The following is a 22,210-nucleotide window of genomic DNA, read 5'->3' on the forward strand; positions in this document are numbered from 1 at the left end:
CCATCTTTTCAGTCCCCGACATAACGTGCTTCAAACATGCTTCAATGACTCATATCAACCAAATAGGAATTAAGATGTAACAAAAGAAATACAGCATATTAAAATTCATACTGTACCCCCAAATCTGTCTAATGGGAAATTTTTTAGCACTAAATCTCTATATTGAAAACAAAAAAATCCCAGATCACTGACTTCAGCTTCCAATTTAAAAACATAAATAAATAAATAAATAAATAAATAAATAAGAGCTAATTAAACACAAAATGAGAAGAAGAAAGGCAACAATAAAGACCACAGTGCAAGGAGAAACAAAAAAAAAATCAATGAAACAAAAGCCTACTTCTTGGAGAAGATCAATAAAATTGGAAAAACTCTAGGGAAGCTGATTTGAGGTTAAAAAAGGAGAAAACATAATTTATTAATATTAAAAAATGAAAGATTATTAATGATCCCATGGGTACAAGTAAGCTAAACATGAATATCATGAGAAGCTTTATGCCCACAAAGCTTTAATTAGGGATCCCCAATCCTTTTATACAACAAGGCCCCCAAGTAAGTATTTTAGGTTTTGGGTGTCACATATGGTCTATGTCACATTTTTTAATCTTTGAAAATAAAAATAATCCTTGGCTTTTAGGTATTAGATTCTCCTAGCTTAGATGATATGAGTCAAATTACTGAGAGAAAAAAACATAAATCAATTTAATAAGACATCGATAATTTGAATGGCTTTATATCAATGTGAAGTTGGGTCTGAAATTTTGTCACAAAGGGAACTGCCATGCAGGGCACTTTTCTGATTAGTTGTATCAAACAGTAAAGGGAAAATAACACCACTAATCCTCCTAGAAAACGTAACTGTACAGAATACTTCCCCACTCATTTTAAGAGACCAGCATCATCCTGTTGCCCACACACACACAAAATAAAAACAAACAAACAAACAAAAAACCTCATGGAAATAAAAGTATAAGATCTGCAACCAGTGAGAACATGGATGTAAAACTTCCGAAACAAAATTTTAACAATTTTCATAGGAGAAAAGGATGCTTGCGGTAGCAGGTTTAATAATGAGAGACTCACTGACTTTCCCCTAAGATCAGACACAAAGCAGTGATACCCATCCTCTGTGACTGTGCTCGACGTGATGCAGGAACTGTGCCCAGCACCGTCAGAAGAACGCAGTACAAGATGCTTACGTTGAAATGGAAGAAATTAAACTGTCTTGTGGTAGACAGCATGGTTGTCTTCATAGAAACTTTGACCAAATTCTAAAAACGAGAAGATGCTCAAACCACTAAGTTAGTCATTTAAGTTGGAAAGATGCAAGATATGTTTATGTCTGTGTTGCTAAATGGCTAAACTAACAAAGGTATTAAGTACTAGAGAACACATCTGACCAAACAGGTAAAATCTACACACTGAGCTTATAAGATACTGTAACGATAAACTAAAGAAGAAATTCATATATGAAGACCCTGGATGTAGGCATCAGAAAACTCAGTGTTATTGAGGTAGCAACTTATTCCATGTGGATCTGTACATTTAATGAAGTAAATTCAAATTAATAAATTGAAATCAGTTCATTAATCATAATCTCAGGTGAGTTTTGGGGCTGGATGACTGATTTCCAACAAACATGCCAAAGACATTCAGAGGAAACGTAGGTTGTTCAACGTACCCCATTAGAACAATGGGATGCCTATACACAACTAAGCATGTTGGCCCTTGCATCATGTTAAGATGAATTCAAAATGATTGCAGGCCCAAATGTATGTCAACCTTCAAGTTATAAACTGTGCAGAAGAAAATGTAAAAGAAAATGCCTCATGATTTTTTATAGGCAAAGAATCTTCTAGTGAGTGCATGTGCTCTCTCTCTCTCTCTCTCTCTCTCTCTCTCTCTCTCTCTCTCTCTCTCTCTGTCTCTGTGTGTGTATCTGTGTGTGTCTGTGTGTCTGTGTGTCTGTGTGTCTGTGTGTCTGTGTGTCTGTGTGTCTGTGTGTGTGTACTTGGTATGTATTCATGGGTGCAGGTATTCATTTTTGTGGATGCTAGAGGTCAAAGTCAGTTGTCTTCAACAATCACTCTCCATAATTTTTGGCTGTGTCTCTGGCTGAACCTGAAACTCACAATTAGCTAGACTATTTGGTCAGTAAACCCTGGGATCCTTCTGTCTGTCTCCCCAGCAATAGGATCACAGGCAGGCACTGCTGTGCATAAATTTTCCTGTGGATGCCAGGGATCTGAACATGGCCATTCTTGTTTGCATAGCAAGTGCTGTATTCCTTTTGTTCTCCCCTCATTCCAGCAAAGAGCTCTTAATACAACTCTATAAACATGAATCCAAGCTAGTATATTCAACTTTATAAAAAAGAATCATCTCTTTGTGTATCATCAAAAGCAAAGTGAAAAGCAAAACACAGGGTTGTAGGAATTTCAATGTAGGAATTGCTTTAAACATATACACACAATCCTAAGTGCTCATGAATAAGAAAATAAATCTGACACTTTAATTGGGTGAAATATTGGATGAAGACAGACAAATATTATATGTGTACATTACAAGTTTCTCAATATTATTAGTTAATTAAATGGACAGTGGGCTACTATCACTTGACTATTTGATGCATGGCTGAAGTGAATTCCATTCCAAAGCATTCTGAAGGAAAGCATTGGAATGCTACCATCTCCTGTCACAGTGCAGGTAAGAAGTAAAATCCTGTAGTCACTTAGAAAACAGTTGGATGTTTCTTAGGAAGTTAAACAGATGCACCATTTGCTGGTGTGTTTACTCAAATCTACCTATGGAAAAATCTTATTTCCCCTGAGTGCACATGTAGGTTCCTGCCTCTCCAAGGAAATAATACAATAACATGAATGAAAATCATCATAACATGATTTGTAAGAGTAAGAGAGAGAAATAACTGTAATGCCATCAAAAAGAGAAGGAACTAACAACTTGCACTATATTCAAACAATGGAGTGATGCCCTGAAAGTGAGGGTTCGATGTAGAGGAATTTCAAGAGTGACTCTGAGTAAGAAAAGTCAGACCGAAGAATGTATACATCATTAGACTTCATTTACATGAAGTTCTAGACCTGGATGCTAAGGCAATGTGACAGGAAATGACCAGTGACAGGGGGGCGATGGGAGGAGGGACTATGTTGGAGCAGAGAAGAAAAGGTTTAAGAGCCAAACAGCTCACCAGGGATGGCAACAGGAGCTTGAAGCAGTTGCTCACAGTGTGTCAATAATGACAGTATGATGAAGATTTCCATGCTTTGATGTTGGGGCCTTTGTCTATAGGATGTTACTGCCCACAGTCAGGTTAAACCTCTCTGGAAACAGTCTCACAAACACGCCCAGAAGGTGTCTGTTGGGTGATTTCTAAAGCCAGTTAAGATTAACCAACACTGTGGGCTATACACAGTATATAGGAGACATCATGCCCTTGCTGGAGCCTGTGGCTGCCCAGAACATGTTCACACGCCTGCAAACTCACTGGCAGTGTGTTCATGCAGAGCCTAGCTAACACACTGAGTGAGAGCATCCATGGTTCTGAGTGCCCTGGGATGCAAGGCAGATGATGGACACCATCACCTTATCTCTGGACATGTAGATTGTTTCTTTTAGAGATAGAGCTGCATGGCCCAGTGAATATACTCACATTGGGATGATGCAAAACCAGGAACTTAAAAGAATGTTTTATTTCATACCCCGCCCTGAGAAATACCATTTTATGCATCCTCTGGTCTTAAAATCTTTAACACACACAGACCTTTTACTTATAAAGTATCTGTACCTCACCTGTAATCCCAGAACTTAGAAAAGCTGAGGCAGGAAATAAAGAATTTGAGGCCAGCCTGCTCTCCATATCAAGTCTTTCTCTCCAGAAAAGAAAGATAAGAAAAGAATATGTTTTGTACCAAATAAATAGTGAAAATATATGTTTGTGGGTTTCTATTTAACATTAGAAATGGGAATTTATGTTTAGTCCCCTCTTATTTTAAATTTAAAATTCTTAGAGATGCTTCCAGATTGTCTAACTTTTGGTTTCTCTTAGGAATAAGTGGTTATGTTTTCTTTGTTTTTCTTGTTTTATTCGCATATCTTAAAATTTAATATCCTTAGATTCTCACTCACTCAATTCCTCTGAGCCTTGGTTTTTCTCATGTGAACGATGGCTATAATAATCTTGTGAGTAACAAAGATAGAATGTGTATAAGGTTCTGGACAAACGGATTAAAGCATAGCAAGTGAATAGTGCATAGGTCTTTGTGGTTGCTATAGAATAAAGATGCATAATGAATATTACAGTAAACATATGATGATAAACTACAACCAAGTCTTTTCCGGGATTTGTAATACTGAGTATATTTGAGTAACATTAGTGTCTCAGTGGGTTAGTATCTTGGACACTAAAAGTCTGTCCTGTGGATGAGATCGCTACCAGTCTACCCTCTCACAGCCACGTGAGCCTCTTTCAGCCTGATTGACATCAGAGTGATGTATGGTCAGCTATTAGGTCATCAAGGTTGTAAGGAACCTTAAGAGATAATTCATCATAACTGCTCATTCTCAGGGTGCAGAGACTTTGTCAAACCATCTGTTTCCCAGGCCTCCTGACTCAACTGGATAAAAAATGAGGTTATCTTCAATTTCCAGGATGATAGTGTCAAATTTTCTTGGATGTTCAAGTCAGTCATTCAGATGATTAATTATCAGTTATTTTCAATATTGATGGAGACGACCTTTAAAAAAAGTTCTTGTGGGGAACTATACATATTCTATCTATTGGACCTTCACGCTACCCATTCTTAGTTATGTATGCTCTGACAGAACTGTCCGAAGGTAATCAAGTTCTCCCCTAGAATTTACCAAGTAACAAAGAGGCTAGAATGCTGTGGAGTCAAGTTGCATTCAGGATTTATAGAAAAATTCACTGTTCACTGCTCCAAAATAACCTTATGTTGACATGTGTTCTGGGATTCCCAAAGCAGAGAAAGTTCTGTCACAATCTCTGGACTTCTTGGCTTTACGCAGTAAATAAACAGAGGTTGGTGTCTTAGGATATGTGAAGTATAGAACATGATTACCTGCAAAAAGCAGCTGCTTTCCAAATCATTTGTTTCAAAGATGTATACACATTAATACATATATACACGTGTATACATGCACATAATATAACATGCACACATTCATACATATACATGCAATACATACATATACATGTATACACATGTACATGCACATATATATATATATATACACACTATGTGCCTGCACATATATGTATGCAGCCTCATATACATGCAAACATTAGTAAAAAAAATTTTTTACCTTGCATCAGGCCCTAGAGATTTAAACACTGAAACCTTTCATTTTACCAGTAATTCATATACAGCTATATGGGGTGAAAAAGGTTAATGATGGAATTTTTTAAAGTAAGTTCCATTGACTATAAATGGCAGATCTGACAGTTAAAAGGAAAATTGTTCCAAAGGAAACTTTAGTCAAACTAATTATCTGAGACGTTATAAGGATGTATAATTATATTCTTCACCTTTTAAAAAAAAGTTTTATTACAAATGTGCTTTTAAAGAACAAGTAGAGAAATAAAAGCTGTAATTGTTCTTAATTATAGCTAACTGTAATTGCGCTCAATTGCAATATACTGAATATCACCAATGCCTAAAGAAATCCTGGCATGAGGCAGCGCGCCCACGTTCCTGAGATGAGGTATAGTTTTATGAATATTCTCTTATCTATAATTTAGCTCTTTTACTGTTGATTCCCGTTTCAGTTTGTTTTATTTTATTTCTTTATTTTAGTGATTGTAGAGACATAATTGTCATCTCTGAATGTGTTGAAGGTTGTAGATTTCATCTGGGGTTGGTTCAAATTTCCCATGGCTGCAAAACAGGACATAATGGAGATAGTTCAATGAGCCGATTGGACAGGACCCACCGTGGCCGACACACTGAATGTGTGCATTTGAATTCTCTGAGGTAATATGAGTGCCGCAGTTAATGTGCCCAGCAGAGGCTCTAAGAAGCAATGTGGAAAATTTGGAGGCTCTAAAATAACATTAACTGTCCCTCTGCTAACGACACTTAGAATAACACTGTTTCAAATAGGTAAAATTATCTTATTCATGAAAGGGCCTCTCTCTCTCTCTCTCTCTCTCTCTCTCTCTCTCTCTCTCTCTCTTGCTCTCTCTCTCTCTCTCCAACACTCGCTCCCTCCATTTCCTCTCTATCTGTCACACCCCCACCCCCCACGTACATACCTTATGCCTATTCTGTGTATTCACAAAGACTGGCCCTTGGTCCCAGGTGCTATGTGAACCTGTCGCTCCTCTGTAAAGTGACAGTTGGTGGGAACATCTTTCCCTCTTGTGACTATAAAAAAGTCGATTTAAAATTAACACTTAGTATGAAAAAGAATCTAGTTTTAATAAATCTTATTTGTTGTTGTTGTGTAACACACATGAGGCGCGCAGAGAACAGAACAACTGTAGGGGTCATGTCTCTCCTTCTACCTTGACGTGGGCTCTGGGGTTGGAACTCAGGCCAAAAGGTTTGCATGGCAAATGCCTTTGCCTGCAGAGCCTTGTCACTGGCTCAAGGAGTGGGCTTTTTGCACTTAGGGAAAGAGAATGTCTTATTATCTAAGGGCCACTTCCCTGAAAGAAAAAAAAAAAAAACAAGAAACAAACAAATAGGTTTTGTTGTTACACCAAAGCCACTCTCATTTCTCCCTTTTCTATGGTTGGCTACTAAGAGCTTTCTCTGAGGTCAGAGTTACTTATGATATAATTTCTGGTACAATTTTTAAAGAAGGAAAAAAGACACCTTTGTGCTTTATTTTTTTGTACAGACTGTTGGCCAGGCCCAAGTTCAAGGAGGCCCTCTGAGGAACTATCCCTGTGACAGAGGACACTACAGGCCCTAGCCCCGGGGGGCAATGGTTTGTTCCTTATGTTACAGTATTGAGTGGAGGCCAGAAGGGGCATGATCTGTTCCAGATTGTGTTCTTCAAAGACCCCCTTAGAACCACCAGGAGCATGAGACAACCGGATACTATCTAGAACATTGCACAGAGGCAGGAGTCATTGGGGTCTACCTCTTCATTACTTGTGTCATGTTGTTCCATCCCAGAAACCCTCAGTCTACAGTGCCTCCCCTCCTTTCCCTGTCTTGGGGCTCCTTGGGTGCCATCCACCCTCAGCAGCCTCTGCCACACAGAAATGGCGGTCTAATTTCCTTAGACTCTTAGGAAAAAGAACGTGTTGAAGGTACAAGCATCCTTCTTCTGGAGAAATGGAATGTCCCTTGCCAGTCATGACTTTGGTGGTGGTTATTCCACTAATCAAACTTTTCCGGATTTGTTTTACCAAAACTTCCCTCCACAGAGGAAGTTCAGTGGATTGGAGTTATGGATCAGTAACAGAGTCCTTGTCTAGCATATCCAGGCTCTCAGTTCAATCGCTAGCCACTGAGCTATTTAGCGTATCCATCCACTTGTCTATATACACTTGTGGCTATGTCTTTCTCACCAGATATGAGATTATTAAAATCCCTTTCTTCCTTCTCCATCTCCCTCCCTCTCTCCCTTCCTCCCACCTTTCATCCTTTCCTCCCTCCCTCTTCCTCTCCTTCCTTCTTTCCCTCCCTCCCTCCCTCCTTCCCTTCCTCCCACCTTTCATCCTTTCCTCCCTCCCTCTTCCTCTCCTTCCTTCTTTCCCTCCCTCCCTCCCTCCCTCCCTTCCTCCCTCCTTCCCTTCCTCCCACCTTTCATCCTTTTCTCCCTCCCTCTTCCTCTCCTTCCTTCTTTCCCTCCCTCTTCCTCTTCTTTCTTCTTTCCCTCCCTCCCTCTCTCCTTCCCTTCCTCCCTCCCTCCCTCTCTCCCTCCCTCCCTTCTCCCATACTCCCTCACCCCGCCTCTGTTGTTGCTTTTGTCAGTATGCTGTCACAGGGGTGAAAGAAGAAATTAATCCACAGCTTTGCATGTAATTTGTCTGGATTGAGTGTATGTGATTTTTGCATTTCCTTTTCCTCTCTGAGAGTATAAGTTGGTAAATGAAACTCAATGTGCCATTTCCAAGCTCAGCAACTGTCCTCCAGGGCTGGTAACATTTGCCATTGCTGGAGTCTGTGTAAGTGGGTTTTAATGAGCAGGAATTGTTACTGGTGGCCTATTCAGGTACTTATTATATCACATTATTTAACATAGTAGAATCACTGAACATCAAAGGTACAATGATTAATACACAGAGCCAAGGATCCGTGGAGGCCCCCTTCACCCCTCAACACCACTGGCAGTGCTGAAGACAGGTACGTCTTCCTAGGAGGATTCATAGGCCAGGTGTCAAAATGACATTTGTGAAAGAAAAGAAAACAGGAGCCCTTAATACTACCTCAAAGTGACAGAAGGGACAGCCATGCCATTTAAACAGTGGCCTCTTGCATGGACCAGTCAGGCCAGATGGGCTTTTTGCAGTGCTGATGGAGAGAAACCTCCAGCAATTTGATTTTCAAGGCTCTTGAGCCAAGCACACACAATAGCAGGCGTTTGCAGCCGTGTCACATAAAGAATACTAAAATATCACGAATAAGTCTTGAGCCAAGTAAAATCTTAAACAGCATCTCTGCAGATGAAAATGAGACCTACCAGAAGGGAATGGAACAGAACATGAATTAGAGTCCATTTTTCTTAACTGTATTGGCCCTTCTGGCAATCTGAGTGCTCGCTTGCTTACTCTCAGAGGCAAACCCTGCCCACTCCATTCTTCATGGGTCCTGGGAGATTTGGTAGACAGAAATCCAGTCTTCTACAGTGCCAACTTTCAACAGGCCGGAGCCCGGAGCCTGTCTGGATATTGATCAGACAAGTCAATCCCAAAGGTGTATTAGGTAACATAAAGGGAGCTGCTACCTCACAGATGCTTGCTTTTAAGCTGAAAGATGTCAAGAGTTTCACCCCATCCCCACTTTGCACCCTGGCAGAGCTGGTGAAAAGAAGATGCCGGATGTATGTCTGTAAGTGTGGCTGGCTCACTGTGCACTCCCTGACACACAGGAGAGGATTGGTACCACTGCCAGGTATCTCTTGGAAAAATCTGAAAGTGACTAGCTAAGTTCATGACAGGGTCTGGCCTCTTGTCTTAGGACATAGGAAAAAAAAAAGCATGGGGTGGAAGAGGCTGCATTTAAAACATCCTTGGATTTCCTGGGCTGTATCTTCAGAGAGGTCTACAAGGACCTCCCTACCTAAGACCGTAGCGCCTCCCACTACTTCAGCTTTTACTTTCTCTCTACTTCCTCTTAATAATATCTATTATGTAAATAATGATAAATATTCTAATTATTCTAAGTCTTTCCCATCTAGAATATAAAGTCTCTGTTAGTAAAATTTGCTGTTGTTTGTTTGTTTGTTTGTTTTTGTGAGACAGGGTCTCCTATATCTCTGGCTCACTTATATATGTAGCTTTTGTACCTATATGTAGCTATATGAACCTTTGATACTCCTGCCTTTACTTGCTGAGTGTTGGGATTATACACCTAAGCCATCATGCTAGGATTCATGTGATACTGGGGATAGAATCTAAGACTTCTTACATGCTAGCTGTACTGGCTGGTTTTGTGTGTCAACTTGACACCAGCTGGAGTTACCACAGAGAAAGGAGCCTCCCTTGAGGAAATGCCTCCATGAGATCCAGCTGTAAGGCATTTTCTCAATTAGTGATCAAGGGTAGGAGGGCCCATTGTGGGTGGTGCCATCCCTGGACTGGTAGTCTAGGTTCTATAAGAAAGCAAGCTGAGCAAGTCAGGGGAAGCAAGCCAGTAAGTAACGTCCCTCTATGGCCTCTGCATCAGCTCCTGCTTCCTGACCTGCTCGAGTTCCACTCCTGACTTCTTTTGGTGATGAACAGCAATGTGGAAGTGTAAGCTGAATAAACCCTTTGCTCCCCAACTTGCTTCTTCCTCATGATGTTTGTGCAGGAATGGAAACCGTGACTAAGACACTAGCCAAATATTCTACCAACTGAACCACATCCCTAACCTTTGTTAGTCACTGTGCTAGTATATAACCGAGAACGAATGTGGTTATATATGATTGTGTGTGTGTGCACGTGTGCGTGAGAGAGAGAGAGAGAGAGAGAGAGAGAGAGAGAGAGAGAGAGAGAGAGAGAGAGGACACTATGGTTTCTACATATTGAACTGTACCATACCATGATGCTTTAAAATGTCCAAACCACAATACCTGGGCTCACTTCCGATTCTCACTCTGTAACTGATAGACAATATTTTCTGTGTCATTTCTCACCCTAAGGCTCCCATAGTTGAACAATAATCCCTCTTTCATTAAACCTATACTAGGTTTGTGTGAATAAATACCTGAAGATGATCTAAAGTAGCAAATGGTTAATTCAATAAACCGCCCCCCCCCAGCACATACGATCAGTTACAGATCAGTTACATGTATGTGTGGGTACAGTAGAAGGTTTTACCATGTAATAAACTGCTTATGTCTATGCAGATGTATCTATGTGCATGTCTTCAGCATGTGAGTGTAAGTTGGGGAAGTTCAAAAGGTAACCAAAATAAAGAGAGAATGTGAAAACAGAGGTGTGGCCAGAGGGAAAGGAGGGCACCCCCTGAGGAATGTTTGGGGTGGGGAGGGTTTGCCAAACAGAAGAACCTGAATGTCTAGATTGTTTTGCATTTCCACCTTGCTGTGGTTCTTAGCCCCTGGGATGATCTTTTTCCTTGGAGTCTATTATTCCACTTGGTCATTTCTTTATTTACTGTTTTCATTTAATTTTAAAATTTGCCTTCTTTGAGAAATCAAAGTAACTTGGAAATGATATGCCAAGTAAAAGAAGTTAGTGTGGCTCAATTCCAAATATTGCCCTACCTACAGCCATTTCTGGACCTGAGCTGGAGAGGCTGGGGTTACTCCCAAGCAGAAAGCAAGACATTCTTCTGCAACATTTGTAGTTTTTAGTGCCTTTAGTGTCCTACAAACCAAGTATTCAAATTTTTTATGAAGCAGGATGGCTGACTAAAGAGAACTTGCTTTTGTTGTGATAGTGTTGACTGAACTTGACAGGATTCGAGGGGACCTCTAGAAGACAAGCCTCCAGGCACGCCTTGGAGGCATTATTTAAATTAGGTTAGTTTCTGTACATTCCTGAGAGAGATAATCTAAATTAGGTTGATTGACTTGACGATCAACCCCAATGGAGGGAGGTGTCATTCCCTAGGCTTGGGCCCCGGACTCCCAATGGAGGGAGGCGTCATTCCCTAGGCTTAGGCCCCGGACTTTATAGAGGGAGCTGAGCATCAGCATTCATTACTCTCTGCTTCCCAGTTGTGATGCAGCTTGACCAGCAGCGTCAAGCTTGTTCTTTCACAGCTTTCCCACCATGATGCACCCACTAAGTACAAGCCAAAATAGACCCTTTCCTGCTTACATTGATTTTTGTCAGGATATTTTTCTCATAACAATAGGAAACACATTAAGACACTTTTAACAGTGGCATATCAGAAAGTTCCCATCACTTTGTACATTGCACATTAACTTGCCTTGGAGTGTGAGCACTTGGGAGACTCAGGACTACATTCATCTGGGTGCGGCACATGTATGAAAGGCTTGGTGTGTCAGATGAATAAATATCAGAAAATGGAGATGATATATTTATTTGTTTAAAAAGTGTGGGCTTTTCCTGATCGGCTGATCTCAAAAATGCGGAGTTATTGATTGTTGCAGCTTCATACAATGGTTCTCCTGTGTTTGGCCAGCTTGTTTCTTTTTGAGACAGTGTTTTGTTATATACCTCGGCTGGATTCCAACTCCTGATCCTCCCGAACTCTCGGACACGCCTATACTACCACACCCAGCTTGATTTATCTGTTTAGGTCTTTGAGAAACGAAATGGAATTTCTAGCCATGAGAAGAAGGTCACTTTTTAACCAGCACCTGTCTTTTCTAACAAAGACAGGGCCAATGCCTTTTCTCTGAGAATATAAATCTACTGGGTAGACTTCTGTTTTGACTTGTACATTACCGCAGGTCACTATTTGGAATTTCTAGCTCATTTTCTTCTTTTTGGAAGACAAGAACTTGAAGACACTTATGAAAATCACATACTTTCCTTGGTATTTAGAATCTTATTGTCCATAGATCTAATTTCATACCAACTTTTCTTAAGTGACTTGTCAGTTTTTGTCATTCTGAAGTATCCAATTTAGTCTCAGGGAAACACAGTTATATTTCATCAGTATTACATCATGATTAGTCAAAGGTAAAATGTATAACGGTACTGTCACTCTCATTGGGTGGGGGAAGCAGCACTCTGTAAGCATCGACACTTAAATGGGAGGGACCAAAGCAAGACAAACATTGCTGGGAAGGCTGTTACTGTTTTCCATGGCACTAGGGAATGCTGTTCATCCAGTGAGCATTTGGAATAGAGGTGCATTGTGCGAATTCACTTGATCTACCAGAATCATTGCAAGTGAGGACGGTTTTATCCCTGGAGGATATTTACTAATGTCTGAAGATATCTTGGGTAGTTATAAGAGAGTAGGGGATGGGTGGATGTTTCTGGTGTATTCAGTGAATAAAAGGCTGGGAGACCACTAAGCATTCTGTGTTGCTGGCACTAAGTACTCTTTCCTCACTGTGACAAAATATGTGAGGGAAAGATTTTGAAAGAGCAAAATTTATTTTGACTCATGGTTTCAAGGTTTTCAGTCCTTTGATTCAACTGGAGAGCAGAGACACAGGGAGCAAAAAAAAGTGGGAACAACCCTTCCCTCCTAGGACTGGTTCCTAGTGGTTCCCCTTTTCTACTGCCTCCCAACAATGCCATCTGATGATAAAACCATCAAATGCATGCACTGAGCCTAAGTGTCAGAGCGTACATGTCTAGTCATTTCTCAATGCATGTGTCTACTGGGGGGAGCTAAGCCTCTCACAAATTAGACTTTTGGGAGATATTCAGATTCAAACCACAGAAAATCCCCCTCACCCCCAGAATAGCATCTCATGTGCACCGTGGAAAATTATCTGGCCCCAAATGCCAGAAAACGCCAAGGCTAATTGGTTTAGTATAATGCATGAACAACATAGTTTTTAAAGGTATCAAAAAACTTATAGTATTAGAAAATGTGTAATCTGGAAATCAAAAACAATTATCTAAAGGGTTCAAAAGAAAGTTATGGCTTAACTATAGGCTGCTGCCATTACTGTGAGCTAACTCTGAACATAGATTTAATCCTCAGAGTAAGCAAGAAGACCAGACAGCTTCATTAAGCTAACTCTGATAAACGGAACTGATATTTATAAAGTACTAATATATATGTAAATAGCAAATGATGAATAACAAGCATTTAACAGATATTTTTATTGTGTTAAAGGTTATAAAGGAAAAGTTAAGAGAGAGGTACTTCCTATTTGGCTTACTCACAGGAGCATATTCTATTTTGAAGGATAAAGTTCTTACGAAGATACTAAATTCTTAAAAGAAATAACTATAAGGCTGGAGAGATGCCTCAGTGAGTAAGAGTGCTTGCTTTATAAGCCTAAGGGCCTGACTTGAAATCCCAATAGAGACATAAAGAACTGGGCATGACCATGTTCCTGTAACACCAGCCCAGTGAGAGGCAGAGGACTGTCATTCACTGGAGAATGCTGGCCACCAGCATACATCCAGTTTCAAGTGACCGACTGTGTCTTAAGGGAATAAGACAGAATTTGATAGAGTAGATACCCAACAACATCTTCTGGCATTTGCAAACTCCCAAATCACATGTATGTGTACATACACATGTATGTACATACATATGTATGTATGTACATACATATGTACATGTGGTGTATACCACCCGTGCAAATACACATATATCAGATATTAGGGTTCATAACAGTAGCAAAATTACAGTTATAAAGTAGTGACAAAAACAGTTTCATGCTTTGGGGTGCGGTCACCAAAACATGAATAACATGAATAACCATATTAAAGGGTCACAACAGTAGGACGGTTGAGAAGCACTTCACTACAGAGAGGGAGATAGAGAAATGTTGTACCCTTGCCCTTGAAGCTAACAGAAACTGCAGTCTACCCTTTCCTTTTGGAGTTCTATGACCTACGTGCAGCCACCTTCCGGCGTTTTTCTCATTCCCTCTTCAGTGACCAACCCAGCTTAGCCAAAGTTTCTATAAAAGATGGTGTGCACTCAAACATGCAGACCATATATCACACATCTGATCAATTTTATAATTACATTATTCTGTATTTCATGACATTCAAATTATGGTAGCTCCAGTCTTCACCAATCCAAAATCACAGAGCATCATGAAGAAGAGCTGAAAATGGGAAAGCTGTAGTCTGTTGCTAAAAAAATTGAATTTTGTGCCATCCATGTTCCTTCCAAAGCTGTACGTGATCAAGAATAGGTAGCAATAGCCCCAAAGTCCTCTGCTCTTAAGTGACTCTTGGAAAGAGATTGCCATGCTCTGTTTCATTGTTATGATATGAAAAGGGTAGTTTGAGATTTTTTTTTCTCACCATCTTTCTCCTGGATGTTGTGTGCTTTTACATTTCAGCGTTTTAATCTCAGTTAAAGTCTACCAACAGAAAGTAGAAGCAGTTATGTTACATATGTATAGTTTCCTTTGAAAGTAACCATTGAACTGGTTATGGAAATTAACCAATGTGATTAATCACCCACATGTTCCATATCATTTCCACACTTTGCCTTGTTGTTTTGTATGACGGGATTCATTTTTATATTTGCCACAATGATTTTAATCATGTTTGTTTTCTTTTTCTCTAACAGAGACACTGCCACAGAGTTATCTGGAAGTCCACCAAGGTGAGCAGCTGGCTTTTCTTACTCATTCACCTCCTGGTTTTTTAAACAATTAGAGAGCAGTATTGTGTCCTCCTTTAATTGGGCTTCTCATTTTCTCATGTTATTGTGTTAAAAGATTCTGTATGAGTCACTGAGTCACATAGAGAAGATATCATCAAGAAGTAATAAGACTAATGTCTACGAATGATTTTGAGAAATCATTCTCATTCTTTTTATGTCTTTAGATAGATGATAGGTGGATAAATGATAGATAGATAGATAGATAGATAGATAGATAGATAGATAGATAGATAGATGATAGGTGGATGGATGATAGATAAGATAGATGATAAATAGACAATAGATGACATATAACAGATGATAGATACAGAGATGATAGATAACAGATATATAGATAGGTGATAGTAGTTATAAGCGCTGATTCCTCGTTAGAATCAAAAGAATTGGCAGTTGTAGATATTTTGTGAGTTTTTTACCTTTAATGTACCAATTATTATTTTATCTAGAGGTTAATGATTTATAAAAAAGGATGTTTCCCTAAAGAACTTGAATATAGTTTTATTGATATAAATACATTTGGCATTCTTATATTTTAAAATAAGAAAAAAGAGAAAAGAAGTAACAGAGTGGCCATCTTTTTTTATTGTAAGTATTTTTTTATTATCAAATAATTTTTACTTTTAAACTCAGGGGTTATAAACACAAAAATGCAGGATGTGGGGAAGGGGATGACACAGAAGCATAGGTGTTCAGGGGGGGGTACAGATATCTTTCAGAGCAGGGTATCAGCTGGGTGAAGGTTCAGGGGACAGGTCACTATGACTCTGCCTATGATTCACTTGTCCTTATCTAAGTTGGTACTATCCACCAAGGCTGCCTATTTACAAGGTCTATGACTACTCAGGTGGTAAATTTCCACAAAAGCTGCCTGTTTACAATAGCTTATAGCCATCTGTTTCAGTGTTTTTCCACAGAGACCCAAGACTTTGTGTTAGCAGGCATGTATGTCAGGCAGGTGGCCATCTTTTAAAAGCCATTTTACTGAACACTGTGTATCCAGGATCCGGCCTTGGTACAAAAACTTCTGCTCAATCTTTGAAGCTGCTTAAGAATTGTTTGAGAATCAATTAATATGACATGGATCATTGGTTGGGATCTGCTGAATGGTCATTAAAATAATCTCAAAAACAGAACAAGGAACAAACAATGTGACATGACTTTAAATACCACTAGGAAATGGGAGGTTACAGATCAACAGTGGAAAAGAGAAGCAGCTGAGAAGGTTTTTTGTTTTGGGTGTTTGTTTGTTTGTTTGGTTGGTTGGTTGGTTTGGTTTGGTTTGGTTTTGGTTTGGGGTTGGTTTTTTTTGGACTTAAAAAAAAAACCATATAGATTCATGATTGATATTACCCCCAAAACTGGTTTGGTGTGGTCCAAATATTTGTAACTGTGTCTGTTCATTCTTTGGATAGCATCTCCAAGAAGCACCCCAAAGGTGTGCCAGCTTTCAGGGTTCAACCTCCGAGTGTGTTCCAATGTATATGTCACTGCTCAGTCTGTTTGCCGTAGTCCCTTTTCACTTGGAAAACATCTGCCATCAAGGGCTGTGGATCCCATCATTTGCAGAGGAGGGGAGTTGTGTGTCTACTCGTGTTTGTGGTGCAGAAGTTAATCCTGAAATAATGGAATGAGGAATGACTTCCAAACTTTTATATTACGGCTAAGACGTGGACCACCTCTGTGTTGTCAGAGAAGACCCAAACCATTCTGTAATCATGCAGATGAAAATTACTCATATGTCTGAAAATCTGCAAAGCCTCCTGAATTCTATTAACCAGTGCTTTATTGTGAATACCAAGCAGCACTCGCATATTCCCTAGGAATGATCTTCTGTTGTGGCTGCTTTATTACCCAAGGGACAGGATGCTCTCTTCTTGAGTTTGGTGGGTGGTATTTTGGTAATGAGCCTATTTATTTTTTTTTTTGTCATGATTTTTTGTTATTCTATTGTTGAATAATGTTGAAAATCAACACCATGGTGGCGATTCGATTCTCATTGCAACTTGCAGTCATTTTCATGCATGTGTGAGAGTATGGGAAATAAGGTTAGCTGTTTCTCAATTATGTTTCTAATACAGCCTCAGGTACTCTGTTGGCTTTCTCCAGGGGCAGCTTGGGATATATCCATTGACAAGTATTTCCCTTCTCACATTAACATAAAATAACATAATTATTTCACAATGATTGTTCCCTTTGGTGTCTAGACAATTTCTTTGGCAAGCATTTGCTTGCAGAGCCTAGCAGAATTCCATCCCTTGTTCAGCTGTCCGCCTGTCTTCAGATTTCTTCAGCCTGTCACTGGAAAATGAGCCCTCTGATACCTGGGTACCATTTAGAACAAGGCATCTGTAGTTATTTTGTTTGTTTCTTGGCTAATGATTAGTGGAACATGACACTTGGAGTTTTTTATCCTTTTAGTCATAAACGCATGCTTTTGCTGTGACATCTAAGAAAAATGGAAAATTGCAATCCAGGCAACTGCTAGCTAGTGATATGTGGCTAGGAAGGAAGACAACGGCATTTTATAACACTGTTATGATTCGGTTTTCATTGGCTTTGACTGTCTTGAAATTTTCCAAAGGGCCTTTTACAGCTGTTCTGGGGGATGGGGTAGATGGACTATTTCACCTTTAATTGCTTTACATGGTATTAATTTCAAGTTGCCGGCCACAGGTTGATAATACTCTGTATAAATGCCCAAATCACGCAGCACAGATTGTGTCTCGGAAGCCCAAAATGCTTTGAAGTTGAAACAAGATACATGTGCAAGGTGCTTGAACAAGCATTGGCTTCATTTTCCATTGCTAATGATAACCTAAATGTGTTTTTGAATTCTTGCTGTTGCTGAAATTAAAGCTTAGTAATAATATGTCACCAGAAAAATATTAGATTGCTTGAGCAACATGCACTCTAAGCAATGTAATTATATTATAAATATTAAAAACCAATGATCTTGTCAAGATTAAAACAAACATTTAAACCAACTCTCTATAATACTCGTCTTGAAGAGTCCCGCAAATGGGAGGCATGTTCTCTTCCTTGAACTGTGAAAGCAATCATTTTATCTTGCATGTGGCATTTTGCTTTAATTTTACATGTAGCAAAAGGCAATTCAGCAATTTGAATAGTTTTTCTATTACAACCATTTGTGTGTGTGTGTGTGTGTATGTGTGCATATATGTGGGTAAATGTATATGTGGAAGCTAGAGAACAGCCTCAGGTGTCATTTTACAGGTGCTATCATTTTTCTTTCTTTTGGTGGGGAGGGGCAATGTTTCTGTTCTTGTATTGTGGGTCTCTTCTTCCTCCTCCTCCTCCTCCTCCTCCTCCTCCTCCTCCTCCTCCTCTTCCTCTTCCTCCTCCTCCTCTTCTTTTTCCTTCTTCTGAAAGGAGGTCTCTCACTGGTTTGAAGCTCTGCAGTTGGTTAGGCTGGCTGGCCATTTATAGCCCTCTCCTTGCCCAGGATTTGCCTGTCTTAGCCTCCCAACACTGGCATTGCAAGTACATGCCATCCTGGCTGGCTTTTAAATTTTTTTAATTATGTATGTATTTTTATATTATGTACACTGGTGTTCTGCCTGCTTGTATATGTGTGGGAGTGTTGGAGGGTGTGAGGTGGAACTGAAGATACAGACAGTTATGATCTGCCATGTAGGTGCTGGGAATTGAACCTTTGGAAGAACAGCCAGTGCTCTTAACTACTGAGCCATCTCTCCAGCCCCAAATCTTGGCTTTTTAAATGGCTTATGGGATTCTACTTCAGGTCCCCATTCTTGCAAGGCAAGCACCTTGCCAACTGAGCCATCTCTCCACGCCTATAATAATGTTTTACCAATTCTGTTTCTTCTATCAAAGAGTACTTAGTTTAGGTAGATGTATTCAAAATAAAACACAATGATATTCCAATTGTTTAGTGGAGTTGAGGTGCTAAATTAATTATAACCTGAGTTTTTAATTTAAATGATGCCTACACAAAGAAAAATTTTATTTTGGATAACAGGGTAAAACTCTACATAAGCTTTACATCAACTCAGGCTTTTTACTAGTATCATGTGCCATCAGCTGATAGTTTTGAAAGAGAGAGAGGAGACTTCAATTCCCTGTTAACATAGTATGGAAAATAAAGGGATTTAATAGACCATTATAGAAGCTTCTTAAGTACTGCCAGAGAGATTCATGAGCCGGCTCTTATGCACAGTACCTACAACTCAGGAACATGAAGTGTCAGTCAATGAAACTTCAAATAATTAGGCATGTGAAGCAGCTGCTGTCATCTGCTGGATTTCTGCATCAGTCAGTGGGAGTCAGAGCTGAAGCTTAACATTATGAAAGATTATGAAAGAAAAAATTTCTTTCGTATTCAAAGTTGGCACCTTAGTAATTTTCCCTTGCTTCTGGTGTAGAAATAATATTACCATGACCCCTAGATCCGGCAATTGCCAGCATCTTCTCTCAAATTTACTACTTAGATACCAATGAGCCATCACTACTTTGATCCCAAGCATCAGTGCCCTGGCCTCAGTAATTAGTCTCCACACACCACACTAGATGTTGTGTTGGTGTTTTAGACAATTCTAAGGCTAGTCATAGGCCGTGTGACACCCTCCATGCTGATTTCTAAACTCTGGACCATCCTCTTCCTCCCAGAGGGAATTGACAACTACTCTTTAGTATGGGTGACCATGCTAAAGAATGAGGAGATAGAATATATTAGGTGCACCACATGTATTTTTGACTTAATGGTATTTTCAACTTATGTATTTATCACAAATGCAATCCTCCTCACAAGTCAAGGAAAATCCACATAAGCATTAGAAACCCAAGTTCTTGAAGCACAGGGCCAGAGCATTGCATTGGTGTTTGAGACTCTCTACCAAGAAAATAAAATTGTTTGTCTGGGACTATCAGATCAATGTCACTCCATTGTAGTTTTACATGTAGAGCATCAATACTCAAGTACTGATACTGGGGTACTGATACTGGGAAACTTACACCAGAGTATGCATACTATGTAGAGCTTTGTTTTCTGAGGTTTGGAGTGGACTGTGCCATTTCTCGTCAGCCATATTTCTGTTATGGATGTGCCTGGTCAGGAAGCAACAAAGAAGAAGGATGGAGCAAAGGGGATTAAGATAAGCTCAGACGGCTCAAGTTGCTTCTTGTGGCTCTAGAGGGTTTAAGGGCAGGGCTTTAGTTCTCCATGGAAGCTTTGGTAGCTAACACAAAGTCATATTTCTCATTGTCCTCAATACAAAATCTATCTCCCTTGAGGCCCTTAGAAAGTAATGGGTTAATACATCAGTTTTCCAGATCAGCTTCTTATTCAGTTAAGAGCTGATGGGCACACACTTCCTTCCTTCTTCACGATGCCTAGGAAACAACAGTTTCCTCTACTCTCCTGGGACCCTCATCCAGGGTGGTTCTATATGTTGAGTTTCATTATTTGTTTACTAATTTAGCAAAGGTAAGTTGAGTGCTACCAAGAATAGACCATGTGGGAGAAGGTAGAACATAAAGATAGAAGATAAAACACCAACTCTTCTCTCTGTTACTTTATCTAGTAGGGAAAGTACAGGTAAGCCCAGTGCTAGGCACACAGTGCTTTGTGTATAAGAGAAGCAGAAAACCACCTGCAATGTTTAGTATGAATTATAAACTTGACAACTAGGAGGCAAACCACAGGTACACTTGTGAGGGAGCATCTGGATTGAAGTTAGCCTCTGAGATTATCTGCAAGGGATTGTCTCGATTAGATTCATCGATAAGAGAAGACCTATCTTAATGTGGACAAGATCATTGGTGGGTGGTGCATTCTGGACCACATAGAAGGAGAAAGAAAGCTGGGCGCTAACTCCCATGGATAATTCATTGTTTAGCTACTGTAAATATTTGCCTTCATCTTCTCATTTCCTTTCTGAAGTGGCCCACTGGCTTCTCTTCACCCTTTCCTTCCTCGGAGAACCCCCCTTGAGTGCCTGCTCTCAGTAGCTCCATGGTCCTATGGCCATCTTCTGTTGTCTGTGCAGCCACTGTCATTCTCTTTGCATCTGCTGTCCATGGTCATGATGTGCTATCTTCCTCCTTACACTCAAAACAGTATCTACATTGCCTGTCCAATTTGTTCCACCCTTTGCAAGACCCAGAACAGAACTGGCAGTCAAGAAATGTTTGTTGAAATACTGTGTGAGCCCCCATTTCAGAAACATGAAAATTAAGATCTAGTCTATAATGTGTTCTTTCTTCCTTCTCCTCTAGTTGCTCTGTCATCTCCCTTTTCCTGTTCTCACCTCCCAAATGAACTTCCACTCATTTTTTTGGGGGGGAGGGGGAGGGACAAGTCATAATCACAAGCAAAGTCTAGCACAAAGCCCAAGCCTATAAACAAATACTCACTTAAATAAAGCCATGTCATTTCTTTATATATGATCTAAGCCCGATTTTATAGTGCAGCTTCAAAGTTGATTCACTGTGATATAGAAGGCATAGCCTGGCAATATGAAAATATTTCACATTAATTGTATATAAGGTTTTCCAACCCTTCTCCTAGACACAGTGGACTGGAGATTGTCTCTATAAGGTTTTCTTTGTCCTGGACAGTTTTACAGTCTTTCCATTATTTCTGAAGTCACCAGTGACAGCATGTATACCATCTCATTATGTCATTTTTCCAGGAGACTTTTCTACATTTTGAGAACCCATTATTATTCATGATTTGCCCCTAACAGTAGTGTGTGGAACATAGTAGGCACTGAATAAATATTTGCATAAGTGTTTGGCTGTCTGAGTGAGTGGATATTTAAATTAATTAGAGGATGTTTGAATTAATGAATAAATGTTTGAATTGAGAAGGGAGAGGGAAAGGACCAGAACAAGCTCCAGCATTGGGACAGGTATACGATTTCCACCATCCATCACTCTTCTTACTCTGCTTGATGCTTCATAATTGAGGCACCCAAAGAGTTTCATCTATTCAGCAGGGTAGTTGTTAAGCTAAATTTGAGTCTTCATAAGCTGTCTAGAGGAGTTTCTGTTGAGTGTCAGTACATAGCCTGCAAGATCAGGCATGGGACTTAGACAAATTTGAGTTATCTCTCTACCATTTCCTGGCTATGTTAATTTAGTATATCTGCTTCTATTTCTCATTTATAAGTTTGAAAAACTGCTAATATTCATCTTATAGAGCCAATCTTAGGAGATAGTTCATGTAATGTAACTAACTAATTATCTGGCACACAGTTTTTAGTAGATACATGATGGCTATT

General features: G+C 39.7%; 1 protein-coding gene across 4 annotated transcripts in view; it reads left to right on the plus strand.

Moving 5' to 3' along the window:
• The window catches only part of Celf2 (CUGBP Elav-like family member 2), an 810,622-nt gene that overhangs the window by 400,385 nt on the left and 388,027 nt on the right, over positions 1-22,210 (plus strand). For all 4 annotated transcript variants that reach the window (XM_076939443.1, XM_076939449.1, XM_076939436.1 and 1 more), the window contains one exon: positions 14,853-14,888. Coding sequence is in view for 2 of the 4 variants with exons in the window: in XM_076939436.1 (XP_076795551.1) it covers positions 14,853-14,888 (36 nt within the window). In the remaining 2 variants the exon portion in view is untranslated. The remainder of the gene's footprint in view (positions 1-14,852; positions 14,889-22,210) is intronic.

The sequence above is a fragment of the Arvicanthis niloticus genome, chromosome 8 (assembly GCF_011762505.2).
Source record: "Arvicanthis niloticus isolate mArvNil1 chromosome 8, mArvNil1.pat.X, whole genome shotgun sequence".
NCBI lineage: Eukaryota > Metazoa > Chordata > Mammalia > Rodentia > Muridae > Arvicanthis > Arvicanthis niloticus.